Source organism: Erpetoichthys calabaricus, chromosome 6 (genome assembly GCF_900747795.2).
Source record: "Erpetoichthys calabaricus chromosome 6, fErpCal1.3, whole genome shotgun sequence".
Taxonomy (NCBI): Eukaryota; Metazoa; Chordata; class Cladistia; order Polypteriformes; family Polypteridae; genus Erpetoichthys; species Erpetoichthys calabaricus.
The window spans coordinates 202,002,944-202,022,064 of record NC_041399.2 but is presented as its reverse complement, the minus strand read 5'-3'; the positions used below and the strand labels follow the sequence as shown (position 1 = coordinate 202,022,064).

The 19,121-nt window shown below is 40.0% G+C and overlaps 1 protein-coding gene across 1 annotated transcript in view; it reads left to right on the top strand.

The window, feature by feature from the left end:
- mtpap (mitochondrial poly(A) polymerase) overlaps positions 1-10,302 on the top strand; it is a 63,241-nt gene extending 52,939 nt beyond the window's left edge. Inside the window, exons 6-9 of the mRNA XM_028804342.1 lie at positions 1,325-1,551; positions 5,534-5,626; positions 5,720-5,793; positions 9,606-10,302. Coding sequence (XP_028660175.1) covers positions 1,325-1,551; positions 5,534-5,626; positions 5,720-5,793; positions 9,606-9,986 — 775 coding nt within the window. The 3' untranslated portion in view covers positions 9,987-10,302. The remainder of the gene's footprint in view (positions 1-1,324; positions 1,552-5,533; positions 5,627-5,719; positions 5,794-9,605) is intronic.
- The last annotated feature ends 8,819 nt before the right edge of the window (positions 10,303-19,121 follow it).

The window sequence follows — 19,121 nt, the reverse complement described above, 5'->3', positions numbered from 1 at the left end:
CTTCATATTTCAATTTTTGCTGATGATATTCTTTTATTTATGGGTGTAGTGTGTTCAGATCCTCCTACTGTCTTGAATCTTTGTGCCAGATTTCAGAAAGTGTCTAGCTATGAGTTTCTTTGAGCCAAAAGAGCTCTTTTGCTTTTGATTTTTCCTTTACGGTGCTTTATTTTTCCTCCAACTATCCCATCTACCAATAATTTTAGATGCCCTGAGATTGAGACTGCTGTATCTTCTATCTTGATTGTTGGTACAGTCACCGTTTACTGTTTTCACCAAAGTAAAAAAAAGTCTTGGATTGACCCTACACTCTGATTTTTCATTTCAAATTTAGGTTTAGGATTAGGGTTAGTTAATGGGAAATGTTGTGTTAAGCAGGTAGAAAAACAGTGCCATCAGAAAATTTTCAGACCCCTTCACTTTTTACACATTTTGTTATCTTGCAGCCTAGTATTAAAATAAATTCATTTTTTCCTTTGATAAGCAACACTCAGTACATAGAAAGTCAAAGCATCGGCAGTTTCTCTTTGGTGACAGAGTCGATTACTTTGAGCTTCATACTGTAGTCTCGCACTTCTGGGCCGCCTCGCACTTCCGGGTCGGACAGACTGACACTCACACTTCCATGCATAGATGTTTATATATAAGATTTTACAAGTGCTCAGTATGACCTCCTCCAGTTGTACGGACAATGTCAACATGATAGTCAAATTCATCCCATACTCGATTGAGCACGTCGGGTGTCACTGCATTCGCGGCTCTTTGTGTGATTTCAGAGATCATCCAGTGTTGTTGGGAGAGGTGGCACATAAACAGAATCCTTAGCGTACTTCTACAAAACAAAAGGTCACACATCGTGAGATCTGATGAACTTGGCGGCCAGAAGTGGAGTGCCAAATCGTGGGCTCGTTTATGGCTAATCCAGCAATGAGGGAGCTTGTTTTTCAGAGATGCTTGAACTTCCCGGTGCCAGTGTGGTGGCGCTCCATCCTCCAGTGACAGTCACAGATTCTATGACCCCCTCTTTCAATTAGTATGTGATTGCTTCCTAGGCGCCTCATGGTTGTAAAAATATGGCACTTTGAAAACAGATGAATCTTTTTGAATCACCCTGTATAATGAATAAGTGATGTGATAAGGCACCCCAATAATATCTCTAAGTGAAGGATTTTGGCCCACAGTCATGTATTCTACACAAAGTAAAATCTAGATATGTATTAAGCAATCATCTGTGCTTTATTTTTATACTCTTAGAGGGAGAATATAAAGTATTGCAAAGTGTTCTGTTTCCTTGTAGACTTAATCCGTGTTGTCTCTGATGCAGAATTGCTATGAAGAGCACTGAGATGCTGTACCTGTATGGAAGTATAGATGTCAGGGTGAGGGCCTTGGTCTTTACTGTGAGAACTTGGGCCCGTGCTCATGGCATCACCAGCAGCATTCCTGGTGCCTGGATCACCAACTTTTCCCTCACTATGATGGTCATCTTCTTTCTGCAGAAGAGAAGGCATGCTATCATTCCAACTCTCGACCAGCTGAAGGCCCTTGCTGGTAGGAAATTGTTCATATCATCTCCAGAAGTAGATTATTTGTTAATTAGTAGTTTTACTAGTGTTCTAGCAAGGAATGTTTTTGCTTATTGAATTTTTTTTTTTGCTGATGTGTTCTGCATGAATGAGTGGTTTAAAATATCTCTATATATAAACTACTTAATGGATTTAGATCAGGTTTTTTTCTATAATTTGCTTGATTTTGCGACTTCTCTCATCGCACTAAGAATCATAGTTTACTTACATTTGAGATGGAGGCTACAGGCTGAGGGCAGGGCAGGAGGGAGCCAAGCAGGGCCCTCCTCCTCACTGTCCAGTTTCACTATTGCGCGGGCCAAGCTGTGGGGCATGGCTAGTACTATATATATTATGCAATTTCTGTAACTTTGAAATTATATACTGTACGTACATATATACATCACAATATGTAATACTGAGTATGCAATATTAAAATTTACAGAGTAATCTTTGGGATATGAGAGGAAACCTGAAGTACCCAGAGAAGCACTCATAAGGGGAAAATGTGCACCATGTCAGCAGTGCCAGGCTGGGGATTCACACTGCACCACCATGTCTGCATGATGAAAGATTTATACGCATATTGATCCATACAGTATTTTTAACGTGAACTCTTATGCTGTAACAATACTTTTCCAAAGTCTGTCGATATTTAACGAAAGAAGAACAACTCCAAAATTTTTGTTTCCCTAAGTATTTAAACCTCCGTGCTTTGGAAGCTAAAAAGTTTCCACAAATGACGAATCACAAACGACACAACGGTGACAGTCATGTGACAGTTATAATTAAGCATAATGAGATTTGACTTGTGAATCCGTTCTGTCTCTCTGGTTATAAAAAGCCCCCTTTGTTAGGACCATAGTCTCTGTTGGACAATCACTGCAAAAATGAAGACAAAGGAACATCTGCTGATGTGAGAAACAAAGTCTTGGAAATGGCTACCAAAAAATACCAAAGAGTTTCAATATCCCGTTACGCCCCGTTGAATCCATTATCAGAAAGTGGAAGGTTCATCACAGCACCCAGACTCTTACTAGAACAGGCTGTCCGTCAAAACTGAAAATAAGAGCAGACATCAACAGGTGAGAGAAGCCACTACAAATCCAACCATCACTCTCAGAGGTCTGCACTGCTCTTTAGCTGAAATGGGAGTGAAGGTGCAGGGGTCCACAATTTCAAGAGCTCTCCATAAAACAGGCCTCTACGGGAGGGTAACAAGAAAGACACCATTCCTTAAGAAGGTCCTCATCAAAACATGTTTGGCATTTTCTAAAAAGCATGAGAAAGACCCAGTTAAGATATGAGTGAAGGTTTTATAGTCAGATGAGACCAAAATAGAAGTTTTTGGCCAGACTTCAAAAAGGTATGTGTAGCGTAAAACTTACAGTGCCCAGGCCTCAACAAACACCAAACCTACGGTGAAATATGGTAGTGGTAGTATCCATGTGCTGGGAGTGGGACTCTTGTCAGAGTTGAAGGGACAATGGATGGATACAAATACCGCACAATATTGCAGGAGAACTTATTCCAGAGTCTGCCATGAACCTACGGCAGGAGAAGATTCATCATTTAGCATGACAAGAACCTTAAGCATGAGGGTAATGCAATACTGGAATGGTTCAGAAACAGAAAGGTGAATGTTTTTGAATGGTCGAGTCAAAGCCCTGATCTTAACCCTACGGAGAATCTGTGGCATTATTTGAAAGCTGCTGTCCAGAGACGGCCATCCCACCAACCTAGAAGATCTCGATAAACTCTGCCAAAAAGAATAGGGAAGAATCCCTCCTGGACAATGTGCCAAACTGGGACTTACATACCCAAAAGAATGAGGGCTGCTATTGTGGCAAAAGGGTTCTTGCCAAAGTATGACTGTATAGGGCTTGAATACTTATGCAATCATTGACTTTCAAGTTGTTCTTAAAGTTAAAGATCTACAGGAAATGTTTATTTTGACTTTAGAAACACATTATTATAGCATAAGAGTTCACATTAAAGAAACTGAATGGATAAATATGTGTACAAATCTTTTGTCTTGCAGGAAATTATGATGATTTTCAAGGTGAATTAAATACTTTTTGTACATAACTGTACCTATAGAAACTATAACACACTTCACACTTGTTTTTGATTACTCATTAGGTTCATCAAATAGATAGCCAATCATTTTTCACTAGTATTGTCAAACCAGATGAACAGAATTGGCACAGGACATTGCTAACTGAACACTAGAGGCTTGCCAGCCCCTCACCTACATTCCCTGTGAGATGCACAACTGTCTCTGCCACATGCTATTTATACAATCTAACCTATTTTTCAGCCAACATCCCATATACAGTGGGTTGAAAAAGTATTCAACCCCCTCTGGAAAGCCACCATATTTCCATCTTACATCATTATAACCTATAAAAATCACAAATGCAGGGTATCACAGTGAGCTTTATTTCTCTGTGTACCTATTTTGAAACATCTAGTGCTTGGTGAACTAAACAAATGCAAATTGACAGTCATGTTGTGAAAAATGCTGTTGATAAAGTAATGGACCCCATCACATGACACACAATCATTACTTGGTAGCAGTACCCTTTGCGGCAGTAACTGCTTGCAATCGCTTTGGATAGCCCATCTACAAGCTTAGCACATCTGGATGGGGGCCATTTTTCCCATTCTTCCTTGCAGAACTACTCCAGCTGGGCAACGTTTGAAGGCTTTCATTTTTGAACTGTAAATTTGAGATGACGCCACAAATTTTCCTTCACAGTGGACACACTAACTAAGGAGCCTGCCAATCTTCTTGGCACTATTGCCATCTTTAAACTTCTTAATCACAGTGGTTCTCAAGTCATTCAAAAGTTCCCTTGTCTTCATTTTTGTCAGTTTTTGAGGTTTCACCAAATAAGCCACTCGTACTGATTTCTCAGTTGTACGTTCCTAAGAACGGACATAAAGAATCACTTCTAGACCAGTTTACACCTATTTTCATTACCCTCATTGCATTGTTAACAATCATACAGTCTCCAAGCTAAAGATGCATTTTCAAAGAATAATAATTAATTAATAATTTTTTAATAATAATAATAATTTTTTTGCATTTATATAGCGCTTTTCTCAATTTAAACTTTGTCTAGGGGCTCGAATACTTTTTCAACCCACTGTATTTGTGATCAAAAATAATATGATAATTTTAATCTCATGATGCCTTGCATGTCAGTTTTCACAAACCCAAACTGGGTTTCATAACCAATTCTTGTTTCATGCATCAGGGTTTCCCTTACAATTGAAATCTGTTGTTGTGCCGCCATGTAATCCTTAAAAGCTGTCAAATATCTGCTGCCTGTAGTAAGCCTCTAGTGCTTCTCAACTCCGCAGTTTGTGTAAGACTGAATACTTGAATAAAGCCATGTAAAGATAAAAGTACATTCCATTTTATATTCCTGTCTACTGTATCATTTCTTTGTTTCTGCACCCCCTAACCCCAGCCATGTACTGCTCTGGCTATATATTTTGTTAATTCCTACTTAAGTGTAAGTTTTGTTTTATGTTTTCTGATTTTCCTAAATCTAAAAGATCACACTTAGTTTATATCCATATTTTCGGGAAGACAAATTATTGAATAATTTAGAGGAAAACAGTAAACTCAGAGCCTGCACTTCTCAGTTCATTCTTACTTTAGCAGCAATGAACAAGTGGAAATCCTTGAAGACGAATGGCTGGATGGGATGCCTTTTTAAGTGAATTGCATTTACAGTCTGCACTTGACAGAATTTCATAAACGCACGTTATCAGTTATCAATTCCTTACTTAATCGTTTTCACTATTAGGGGGAAACCCAGCGGCAGCCAATATAAGGAACTAACAGCACAGATGGCTTGCTGTCCCATTACACAAATGAAAACGCTTTCTTTATGTAATATTGTGTATTTGTGTGGATGACATAAAATCTGAAATGGTGTTATTTTCTTCTGCAGACGCTAAAGACAAACATATCATTGATGGGAATGACTGCACGTTTGTAAGGGATATCAACAAAATCAGCGTATCTGAGAACACGGAAACTCTGGGTATGTGTTTTTGGTGCAATTTGTTGTTTGATGAACAGGAACATGTTTCATTGCTTTCCGTGGAGCATTTATGGCTTCTTTTTACTTTTCTAGGCCAGCTACTGCAAGAATTCTTTGAATTTTATGGAAACTTTGCCTTTCAGAAAATGTCAATTAACATAAGAAAGGTAAGCCCATTTATTGTACAGTATTGCAAAGAAATGTATAGTGTCATCTTCTCAAATTATACAAATAAGTTATTTATTTAAAGAAATATTTTCTCATTATGGCATCTTATACAAGGCTATGCCAATTTCAGATTGACTGTATCACATAGGAATTTGGGGAAACCAAAAATTAGCCTTACTTGAATTTAGCGTGTTTAATCGCTGACACATTGCATTAGTTCAGTGGAGCTAAAATTGTTTTGCTGCTGATTTCCGTTTGTACTCTACATCTGATGCTTCGCATATCAGTGCCTAACGATCATTGGCCAGAATTGATGGATTCCACTTGACCTCATACCGCCTTTCCATTGTTATAGTGCCCCAGTGAAACCTTCTACCGTGTACATCACTGGCTTCACTAACATTAGAAGAGAAGAAGCTCAAGTGTGAATGCTGAGAATGAACCTTTAGCGACATGTCGCACTTCATGGTTTTGTTTGCATGAAGCATGTCGTCATCCTGCTGAGCCTAGTTTGGTATTGTGTAATCGCTAAAATAAAAAAATTTCAGTTCTCTTGACTGCCTTCCTTGCAATGTCCTTTGGCCCCACTAGAAGACTTTCAGACTGCTTTGTCACAGATGACTTGTACGAGGGTTGTCTGGGTTCCGCACGGAATCACTCGAAATAAGTAGCCAAGGATTTTTTTTTCTATTTTTCTCATGTACTTCAATCCTTTTTAAACTTTTTCCAAGTATTCACCGCCAACATCAATGCACTTTTGGGCTCTTCTGACCCACGCAGCAAAACACTCGCGAAAAGCTGTTTTTGGGAGGTTGTCCAGCTGTTCTTTGACAGCTGCAATCAGTTCCTCTCGAGTTTCAAAGTTGTGGCCTCGCAGGGGTTCTTTCACCATCGGGAAGAGCCAAAAGTCACATAGTGCAAGATCGATTGGCCATTGTTGAACTTGTCAAGGAAAAACTTGCACCATTCCACGCGAGCTTGCTTTTGTTCCACAGTCAGCAGCCTTGGAACCCATCGGGCACATTTCATTGTAAAGCCAAGATCTCGTCGAATGATGGTGTCGACAGCATACCGGGTCATCCCAAGTTCCAGGGCAATTTTCCTGATGGTCACACGACCATCTTCTTCCAGGAACTCCTTCACACGATCAGCATTTCTGCCATCAGTCCAACTTCGCGATTTCGGTTCACATTCTTCATCGTCAAAGTTGAAGTGGCCTGTGCTGAAGTGCTGGAACCACTTAAAAACCATCGTCTTCTTTGGAGCATTCTTCTTGAAGATGCGAGAAAGTTTTTGGCAGCACTCTTTAGCTGTTAAACCATCAGAAAAGTCGTAAAAAATCATCACTCGAAAGTCACGCACGCACGGAGTCGAGAGCTTCACCGCTAGCGCCGGCTGCGCACTCTCAGTTCGTTTGCTTCTCCTGTTCATTCTGAAGGAAGAGAGGGAGCAAAACATCTGAACAAAAACATGCAACCACTTGAATAATCCCTCTACACAGCAGAACAGGTTTCAACAGGCTGACACTCGACAAAAGATAAAATTCCGCGCGGAACCCAGACAACCCTCGTATGATATGTGGACCAACAAAAGAACCTTCCTTAATCTTGATGTGAGTTATTCGTGGAAACATCTGTCTCAAATATCCTTCAACTTCCTTGTTAATAATTCCTTACATATATTTTTTCATCAGTTCAAGTTTTATGTGAAGAGGTGCCAAAAATATCTTTGTTGGTTCGACAGGTGGGTTATGTTGCCACACTCTTCTGCCCTTACAGAGCTGCCACTTCTCTTAATTCATTAGAACACTCTATAGACGAGAACTGGCCATTCAACCCAACAAACCTCTCCAGTCCTATCCAGTTATTTCTTCCAAAAAAACATCAAGTCGAGTTTTGAAAGTCCCCAATAATGAAATGAGACTCTTTAGCACAGCTGTTCCCTGTGCAGTACTTGGTCTCTCTGAGCTGAATTCTTAGTAGCAAGGCGTCTACTTTTAGATCAGCACAGTTGCTCCAGTTGTAGTTATTGTACTGTATACACTACCGGTCAAAGGTTTTAGAACACTTCAGTTTTTATGGAAATGCACACAGTTTAATGTCTTAATGTTTAATGAAATTGAGGCATAGAACAAATAAATAATGGCAAATAAAAATAAGTCAAGAAATCATTAAGTGCAGTAAATTGTATTCAAATTTTTGATTTATCAAGTAGCCTTCATGTTTTGCTGATATAACAGCCAAACTCTGGTAACCCTTTTGATTCTGAATGCCAGTCACTCTGTGCAAATCACCAACTGTGCCTCCAGCAAAAGAACCCCAGACCATCACGCTTCCTCCTCCATGTTTGTCAGTTGGTGTCACACACTGAGGGTCCATGATGGCGTACATCCTGTGTGAAGAACCGAAGATTTCAAATTTGGATTCATTGGTCCATAAGACTTTTTTTTTACAGTTTGCAGTAGTCCACAGTTGGTATTTCAAGGCCCTGTCGAACCTGCAGCACAAAGTCTCCTCTTCACAGCACAAACTGACATTTGCTTTTGTCGACCTGCACTGTTAAGCTATGCATGAAGCTGTTGTGCTGTGAGGCCCCTGTGATCACGCAAGCTGGTGACCCTCAGAAACTCTTCTTCTGATTGGCTTGTCACTTTACCTCAGCCAGATCTCTTCCTATCAGAGTTTCTTCCAGTTTCCAGTTGCCTTTGGATTGGTGGTGGTGGTGGTAGGACACCACTGAACTCACTGACACTTGGATTGTTTTTTTTTGCAATTTCTCTAAATGAAAGGCCAACACTTCCACGGGAAATAATGCTCTGTCTTATTTCATTTGTTAATTTCTGTTTTCTTGCCATTATCACTGGATTATTGTCCTAGTAGTACTTCAGAGGGTGTAGTAGCACAATCTGTTTCAACCGCTGCTTTAAGACACAAAGAGGATTTTGAAGTAATCAACACGAGTTGGGACACCTGTGCAAATTGTTGGCTTCAATTTGGATGGCTTCATTCAGAACATCTGTAGGCTGTAACCTATTAGTTGTTCCCTGAAGAAGGCCCATTTGTAATATTCTGAAGTTTCCTTTTTTAAGTTTAAACCTCTGGCAGTGTACTGCTTACAATTCACGATTTTAGGTAATCAATTACATTTTAACTGATTTATATATGAAAAAAAAAAAAAACAGGTGTTCAAAACCTTTTCACAGGTAGTGTATGTATACTTGTAATATGCCATGAAATTGTAAAAATAGGAAATTACAATAAAACAATAAGTGATGTAAAAATTTAAAAAGTGATTTTTGTGATCAGGCCAAAAATGATAAAATACACCAAAAAGCGTTCAGGAAGCAAAGTCATCATTGCCCAGTGTTAATCACATTTGTTGCTGTTCTTCTGTAGACTGTTTTGCATCATATTACCCACAGAACAGCTAAGTGTACATACTAGAAGGAAAGATTGAATGAGAAATTAGCATTAGCAACTTATTTTTCATAGAGGGGAAGTCCAGCACAAACAGTTTCAAAACTATGAAATGCTGATTAAGCAGTCAGATAGCCATGGCATTTGAGCAGAGTGTCATTTGGTTGCAGTTGCATCACAATAGTGTGGTTTTGACACACAAAAATGAGAGTGAGAGAAAGGCCATATTCATAAGAAACTGATACAAGGGTACCTTTGGTGGGGGGAACTGAGCTCTCATTTGAATGGCACTTGCAGTCCCAACAGAAGTTTTAGCACCTTAAGCCGTAGGCTGGCTGTATGCATATGTGTTAGGCCGGGTATTTTAAATAAAGCCTGTACTTTTGTGCTTTTAGGGGAAAGAGCAAACCAAGCCAGAAGTTTCACCGTTGCACATACAGAATCCATTTGAGCAGACCCTCAATGTAAGCAAAAATGTAAATCAGACTCAACTTGAGAGATTTGTCTCCTTGGCCAGAGAAGGTGCCTGGATCTTACAGCAAGAGGGAATGACTAAAGCATCCGTTTTGGGTTACCGTCCCTGGGGACTGGCAGCTCTTTTGCTTCCTTCCACATCAGACACTGGAAACAAAGCGAAAAAGCGAAGGAGGAGAGAGGGTGCCAGTGAAAGAATCAAGAGCCTCTTGGAGTCTTTGAAGAACAGCAAATCCGACGGGAAGAACGATGCAACTTCCGAGTCCTCCGGTGGTAAAAGACCCTCCCTGCGGACTAAATAGCCTTGGAGTGACTCTAGGAGATTCTAAGAGTTTGGACCTACCAACGCCTAGAAAGTCATCAAGCTCATCAAAAAGAAGGTTGTCTGTCTGGTTTTATCTCGATCAATTCAAATAATTCATTTATGCTGAGCTAGTATGCTTTTTATCACAAATGTCAAGTTTTCATGCAGCATTTTACTTTTTGGTATCAGGAATATAGCCCCCACACACTTTTTTTTTTTTTTTTTTTTTTTTTTAACTTACAGAGCAGTAACCGTGAGTCCAGCATTAATATCCCTTTTGTTGCTAATGAAAAAAATAAATTATTTTTACATTTCTTGTTTGTTATTATAGCGTTAGAACAATCTGGATGAGAACAGGCCATTCAGCCCTGACAAAACTCGCCAGTCCTATCACCTGGGGCCTCATGCATAACGCCGTGCGTAGAATTCACACTATAACATGACATAAGCACCAAAGCCGAAATGTGCTTACGCACAGAAAAATCCAGATGCAGGAATCTGTGCTTTCGCCAACTTCTGCGTTCCTCAGCTACATAAATCCCGCTCAGCGTGGAAATAAACGCACGTGCACGCGCTTGCTGTCCTGCCCCGACTCCTCCCAGAATTACGCCTCTTTGAATATGCAAATCAATATAAATAGCCCTTAAGCCCAGCGTTCTGTGAAAAGACAATGACAAAAGTACAAGGAAAAATAGAGGAATTTCAGCGAATACCAAATGGAGGCAAAGAAAAACGTACTATTTGTTGGTTTAAACAGTTATATAAACAACAAAAAGGAGTTGATCGAGTGACATAAGCGTGTCGGAGAAACTCGAAAGCTCAAGTTCACAAAGTTGCACAGTGCCCGAAATAAAAAAGTTGTCACATATCAGTCGGCGTGAAAAGGCGAGTCGAAGCCCACCATCTGAGTGTCATATGAAAGCTTATTAGAGTACAGTGAAAAAAAGCATGAAATGTCAACTTTAATCTCGAAATTTCCACTTTAATCATGTAGTTTATTTTGTCATTAAAGTAGAACATCATAAACTTCATCTTAAAGTCGTTTAATTTACTAGTTTCTCAAATCCCATTGTAACTATAAAGTAGCACGTTAAATGCTTTGTTTTGTATTTGATCTTCTATGTGCTCTTCCTCCGACAGGACACAGAATCCATTACATTCGTAATATTACAGCTCTCTGAGTAATTAAAATACTGAGAAGTATACGTGATATCATTTTCATGATGATATGAGTTAAAGCATGTTATTAAACATGGGAACACGGTGGCACAGTGATTGTTCATGTCTTACAGCAAGATGCTTGCTGCGCCATGCGCGACCTTCAATGAAATGCTTTATTACAGAAGTACTGTCTTTTTCAAACGTACTAACCCCCAACTCCTGTCCTTACTTTTCTTTCTCCAAAAACCCAGTCGCCACACAATCATCTCTGTAATAGACGTTAAGCCATCTGTAAGCTTAGAACGCCGATTCTTCAAAACGTTTAAGAAACATCGAAATATCTTCGTAATGTTTAAGTATTCTATCCATCTATCCTTCCAGTGTCGCGCCAGCCAAAGCATGAAAACAGCACGAGGCAGGAACAAACCGTGAACGGAGCTCAAGCTCGCTTACGCTGCGGCACCGTGTAGTTAAAGTTTTATCTGTATAATATAATCAACATATTTTGTTGCATTTCATCTTAAAAATGATATCGTCATCATACGTAAATACGCGCTTTATAAAGTGGCTCAGGATGTGCAATATTATAACTATCATATATACAATTACCTCACGGTAACTTGCAAGTACAAACAGTTCTACAAGGAGCACTTGAGCCGCCGTCGTGGATGTGGATCTACGAAAGGGTAACCACACAGGAACAGTAGCACTGCTTTGACACTGGGTGCCACCAATCTGCAAAACCTAACGGAGAACTTGCGTACGACAGGGTATGAGGTACCGTGGAAAAGTGCGTGGCTTTATGCCAAGTGTAGGTTTTATACATCGCGATTTGAACATGGAAACGTTCTTACGCAACATTTCTGCGCATACGCACTGTTTATACATGAGGCCGTTGGATTTTTCATAATAACATCAAGTTCAGTTTTGAAAGTCCCTAAAGTCCTACTGCCTACCACACTTAGTCCATGAGTTTGTGGTTCTCTGTGTAAAGGAAAACTTCCTAATATTTGTGTGAAATTTAACCTCAACAAGTTTCCAGCTGTGCCTCCGTGTTCTTAATGAACTCATTTGAAAGTCACCGTTGTGATCCACTGGACTAATTCCCTTCATAATTTTACATTTACTTATTTGGCTGACACCTTTATCCGAGGCAAACGACGACATTCATGATGCAATTGGTTGAATTTCTTTTGGTTTTCCAGTTGGAGCACAGGCAGGTCAAGTGAGTTGCTCCTGGTCACACCGTGTCATGAGAGGGATTTAAACCACTACACCACACTGCCTGCCTGACACTTCAGTCAGGTCTCCTCTTAATCTTCTTTTTCTTAAACCATATAGGCTCAGCTCTTTTAATCTTTCCTCATAAGTCATCCCCTGTAGTCCTGGAATCAGCCTAGTCGCTCTTCTCTGGACTTTCTCTAGTGCTGCTATGTCTTTTTTTGTAGCCTGGAGACCCAAACTGCACCCAGTACTCCAGATGAGGTCTCACCAATGTGTTATAAAACTTCAGCATCACCTCCTTGGACTTGCACTCTTTGGTTCCTGATCAGCACTGAGAGCTCGTCCATTTAATTCGCCACATTGCCCACGATGAAAGAAGGCAAGTAAGGTCTGTACCTTATGGAGTAGGGCTCCTGCTCTCTTTCTGAGGTGTCTGAGGCTCCGGTGCTCTTGTAGACAAAGGGCACAAGTCCAGCAGCTGCTGTCACATGTAAATGAGTGCAATTCCTTCCTCACAACTTCTATTGTCCATTTTTAATCAAAAAAAGTTAGCAAAAAATAGAAAACAACAATGAAGATAAACAAATGTGGATGCTACTATAGCAGGCAGCCACTCATGACAGCACCAGAAGTCATCTTATAAAAGAAATATCATGCCACACTTACATTTTTTAGTCCATTGCATAGTTTAAATAAACATAAATGCGAATTTCACATATGGAAAAAGCAAGTCCGCCAATACAGGGGGTCCTCGGGTTACAACGTATCGACATACAACGTTTCGAGTTTGCAATGCTCACTCCCATAAAAACTTTAAAAAATTGAGACGTGAGTGTTTCGGCTTACGCCATTAGCATCGTACTTATAGACTACGTGGGCGAACTAGTTTGGTTGCGCTTGGCGGAAGTATGCGCCGTTTGAGTGAGGGAGTTGGCAAACTTGTTTGGTTGCGCGCGGCACAACCTTATCATGGCTTCTAAACGAAAGTTGGTGTCTTCAGATGGTAGTGCTTCAAAGAAGAAGAAGGCCATCACGATGGAAGTGAAATTAGACATTGTAAAGAGATCAGAAGGAATAAAGGTAAGGAATTTTTTTTACACTCATATATATTATATTTATATATAGTATATGTATGTCCTTTTCCTTTTTCTGTGGCTTAGTTGTGTTTTTATTTTCTAAATTATGATTTTGCAAATGTGTTAGAATAGGTAAGTGACTTATGCTTGGGTGTGTTTCGACTTACACCAAAATTCGGGTGACATCACTGTTGTAGGAACGGAACTGTGTCGTAACCCGAGGACCCCCTGTACATTTAATCAGAATCGGGCGTAAGGGATTAGAACATCTTTAGAGAGGACCTTGTGCGGACCTGTTCTCTTATTTCAACCTCAGACATTTAGTTTGTTTGCTGTTTGGTCCTGAAGTGTGTGTTAACCACCAGGCCCATGAACCTGATTTAAGAAGATCTCCAAACAATTTGAAAACAGCCATTCCACTGTTCAGAAGATCATCAACAAGTTGTGAAGATTTCAAACAGCTGCCAACTTGTACAGACCAGGCTGACCCAGCAATTTCATCCTGAGAACAGAACTCAAGATGCTGAAAGAAGTCCCTAAGGACCCCAGAATTTCACCGTGAGACCTACAGGTAGGTTCTTGCCACAGTTGATGTCAAAGTCTACCATTAGAAAGAGGCTTCTCGAATTAGATCATGCAAACAGTTTGAGCCCCCTTGCCTAAATATCTGTTACTGTGAAGAGTTGAACTGATCACCAAAAGGCATTAAGTTAAAGGCGATGCATTTCTTTAATATTTTAAGCAAGATTACATTTTTATTTCCATCATTCACAGGTACAAAATGCCAAAAACATGAAAAGGGCCGGAAGCAACAGTTTGGGACCTTGACATGGCCAGTATTTAGTAAGACCCTCTTTGGAGAGTATCACAGTTTGTAAATGCTTTTTGTAGCCAGATAAGAGTCTTTCAGTTCTTACTTGGATATTTTCACCCATTCATCCCTGTAAAAGCTTTTAATTCTTCAGGATTCTTGGGCCGTCTTGCATGCCCTGCTCTTTTGAGATCAATCCACAGATTTTCAATGATAGTTAGGTCGGGGGACTGTGAGGGCCATGGCAAAAACTGTCAGCTTGTGTCTCTTGAAGTATTCTAGGTTTTGAAGTGTGTTTCAGATCATCATCTTTTTGTAGGACCCAACCTCTTGTTTAACTTCGTTATTTTTTACAGATGGTGTGATGTTTGCTTCCAGACTTTTCTGGTATTTTATTTGAATCCATTCTCCCCTCTACCTGTGACATGTCCCCTGTGCCAGTGGCTGCAGCACAAAAGCCCAAAGTCTGATCAGTCCACTGCCAGGTTTAATAGAATGGAGACGTGTTCTTGTCCTGGCATTCTGCCCCCTCTTTCTCCAAACATACCTTTACACATTGTGGCCAAAAAGTTCTATTTTGACTTCATCAATCCACAGGACTTGTTTCCAGAATGTGTCAGGTTTGTTTAGATGTTCAACTTCAGGTGCTGAATTTTGTGGTGAGGACACAGTAAAGGTTTTCTTCTACTGACTCGACCCTGAAGGTCACATTTGTTGAGGTGTCACTACACAGGAGAACAGAGCACCACCAATCCAGAGTCTGCTCAATCTCCCTGACGGTCTTTTGCAGTCAAATGGGGGGTTGGTGAGGAGGTCTTGATTTGCCTTTCTAGCAATCCAACAAGCAGTTATTTCAGAAAGTTTTCATGGTCTTATCCAGACCTCAATTTGACCTCTTAATAATATCACGTACTGATAAAACAGCGACCTGAAAACACATTGCTATCTTCCTGTAGCCTCCACCTTTCTTTGTGAACATCAATTCTTTTATTTTTCAGAGTGCAGGGCAGCTGCTTAGAGGAGCCCATGGCTGCTGATTGTTCGGAAGGTTTGAGGAGTCTTGAGAATTTATACAGCTTTGCAGTTTGCATTGCCTGGTGTTTCCTAACAGTGACTGTGCGGTGAAATTATGTAATATGTAAATATTCGATCATTTTCCTTAATAAATAAATGACTAAGTATAATATTTTTGTCTCATTTGTTTAACTGGTTTCTCTTTATCTACTTTTAGGACTTGAGTGAAAATGTGATGATGTATTAGGTCATATTTATGCAGAAATATAGAAAATTCTAAAGGGTTCACAAACTTTCAAGCACAACTGTAGATATATGGTTCTGGGAACAAGCAACTGATGTGTGAAATATGTGGAGATGGTCATCAATACCAAAAAACATCAAGACGCCGAAAACAAAAGTGTGACAGGTAGGTCAGGACTTGAAGCACACAATTTATACAAGCGTAGAGCTGTTTGACAATCCTTTAGCAGGATAAATAAAATACAGTATCTCACAAAAGTGAGTACACCCCTCACATTGTTATAAATATTTTATTATATCTTTTCATGGGACAACACTGAAGATATTACACTTTGCTCCAATGTAAAGTAGTCCGTGTACAGCTTGTAGAACAGTGTAAATATGCTGTCCCCTAAAAATAACTTAACAAACAGCCATTAATGTCTAACAACAAAAGTGAGTACACCCCTAAGTGAAAAATGTCCAAATTGTGCCCAAAGTCTCGATATTTTGTGTGGCCACCATTATTTTCCAGCACTGCCTTAACTCTCTTGGGCATGAAGTTCACTGGAGCTTTACAGGTTGCCACTGGAATCATCTTCCACTCCTCCATGACGGAGTTGGTGGAACTTACCTGCTGTTTTTTTTTTTTCTTCACATCGCGCTTTTACAATAGTTTGTTTTTCATTCCACCGGACTGTCTTCCATCCCTCATCTGCAGAGACCCCGGGGTCGGATCGTCATCCACCACGCGCTGAGGAATCACGGTGAGGTTGCTCCAATTGCCGGGAAAATCAAACAACTCCCTTTTCTCTAGGTCAGTCATCCGTATTCAGGACAGTTTTTAAAACCGGACTCTAATTCACGATCAGACATTCCGTATGTCACTCATTGTTGTTATTCGTTGTTTGTTATATGTTACAGGGGCAAGGGAGGGTTTGTTGTATTTATATATGGTGGAGTCTCGTCGTTGCTGTGGTGGAGGGATATTTATATATGTATATATTTCTATTTTGCATTTGACTTGTTGTTTCATTTAATACAATTAATCAGTTTAATTTTACATACCTGCTTTTCTGTTGTGCTTATATTTACACCGTCGATTGTGGGGAAAAGTTTAATTTGTTAGAGGTACCGCTTGATAGTTGGATTCAAACTCAGTAAATTATCCAGGCCACAGGTCTTGGAGGTGTAGCTGCCGGCTGGGTAAGGGGTCGGCCGTTACAGCTGTGCTTTCTTAATGTAGAATAAGATAAGAGAAAAAAATACCAGCTAATTAATGGAGATTAGTGTTATTAGTTGTCTCTAATTATGAATCTGGTTGAAGCAAAAAACCTGAAGCCACAGTGGGCCCCCAGGACCGACCTTGAGAAGCCCTGCTGTAGATGGTCATTTCTGGGGGGGTGGGACTGGACCACGTGTCTACCTGGGGGGTTGCCAGCCACAATCCCGAGATGTTTAGTTGTGAGGTTTGTGCGGCAGCGTGCTGTACCAGTACATTCTCCCCAATCAGACCTGACCTGTCCTGAAAAAAGGAGCTGCATGTGTATGTAATTCTTAAGGTTCACATTTTTTTATTATTTCATATTATTAAAAAAAATGACATGGCAATGCCACCCTTACCAGAGTGTAGCCTGATGTAGTTGCTTTATTGATCGACAGTGCAACAGCGTTTTGGGAGAGTTTGGGTTTTGATTCAATTATGGCTAGCCTAAGATAAAAAAAAAATTAATAATTTTAATTTGTAATAAGCGTTTAGTAGTATAATTTTTATAATTTATTTCAATTTAGTATTTATTTATTTAAATTTAAATTCAATTATGGCTAGCCTAAGATAAAAAAAAAATTAATAATTTTAATTTCTGTCATAAGCATTTAGTAGTATAATTTTTATAATTTATTTAAAAATACATTTAGAATGAAACATCCTTAATTTGAACGTTTTTGTTTAAGGCTATACTTTTAATAAACTTTAAACATTTTAACTATTCTTTTGTATTGAATTACACTATATTATTTTTATTTAAGCCCCTTCTCTTCCAGTAGAAGCACAAAATATTTAGAGCAATGTGGACTCGAGTCTCTTCTGGGGTCCTTCCTGGATTGGGGCTCTGAAGCTTATGCTTCATTAATTTCATAGTGGATCTGCCGCTGCCTCCGCTTCCCCAGAGTGGTCCTCCCGTGTTCTTTCGGGGAGAATCTGGTCGCCTTAACATTATACAGTATGTGCATTTCAGTACAGCCAGGTTGACTTTACTGTACTGCTAATTCACCTTTAACCATAAGAGGGCACTGCTCACCTAAATTAGGGTTTTTATTAGTCTTGCACTTTGCTTTTTTTAGTTTTATCATCACTTGATCAGATTTCAAATACTAATTTAGATTTAGTACATTTTAGGCAACTTTATTTGTTTTTGTTTTTTTTTAATATGTGATAATCAAGGGGCGGTGGGCTGGCACCCTGCCTGGGGTTTGTTCCTGCCTTGCGCCCTGTGTTGGCTGGGATTGGCTCCAGCAGACCCCCGTGACCCTGTGTTAGGATATAGCGGGTTGGACACTGACTGACTGACTAATCGAGGGTTTGTATAAAATGTTTCAAGGAAGACCATGTTTAATTTAATATTCTTTATCAGTGTGCTGCTGCTGGAGTATGTGAATTTCCCCTTGTGATTAATAAAGTATCTATCTATGTTGTGATAAGAAGAGACATGTGACATGGCAAGGTTTGAGGCAGCCACCCGTATAATTCAGTATCCTGGCTGCAAAAAGTAAATGTGTGTAAGGTTGAGTCAAGTTTACAAGACAGTCCAAAACAGAAGCGAATTCCAGGGGAAAGGAGTGAGGCTTTATAGGAAGTCTGGGGGAAGTGATGTCGTCCTCGGGCCCGGGACCGGAAGTGATGTCGGGCTCGGGGCTGGAAGTGGCGTGTCCTGAGTCGAGGCAGTGTCTCCTGGTGGGATTTCCCGGGAAAGGTCTGCAGGAAATTTAGAGCGTTAGTGTCCTCCGTCACCCCCTGGGCAGATGTATTGCCATTCTTCTCCAAGCCCTTCAGCTGCCTCCTATTCACACGTGTGTGACAATGTTTTTTGTTTTTTTTACTTCTGCATGAGGTATTCCAGTTGTTTATTCCTTTACAAATTCTGGGTGAAATATTTGTTCAGTTTGTTTGCTGTTTCCTTCTCGTTTTTAGTGGTTTCTCCTTTTGTGTCACAGAGCTTTCTTAAACCCAAAGACAACAAAAGACAACTACGTGACCCCTTACCATTTAGTACTATTTTGGGTCACGCAGAGTCGTGATTCACATTTAGACACCCATAGTTTTAAGTACCTGTGATCTGCAGTGAATGAAATAATAAAGGGGCACCCAGTGTGAGAAGACTACTGCTTTCTTGCCCACAGGGTTACCAAGGCTGTGAGATTGTCCCTCAATATTTAGCACGACGATAGTGAAAAGTCAAGCAAAATGACCCCTTTTATTGGCTAACTGAAAAGACTGCAATATGCAAGCTTTCGAGGCAACTCAGGCCCCTTCTTCAGGCAAGAGCCAATAAAAGGTGTCATTTTGTTTGACTTTTCACTACTTTCATAATGGCTAACACGGTACAACACCCTAGTACTACTGGAA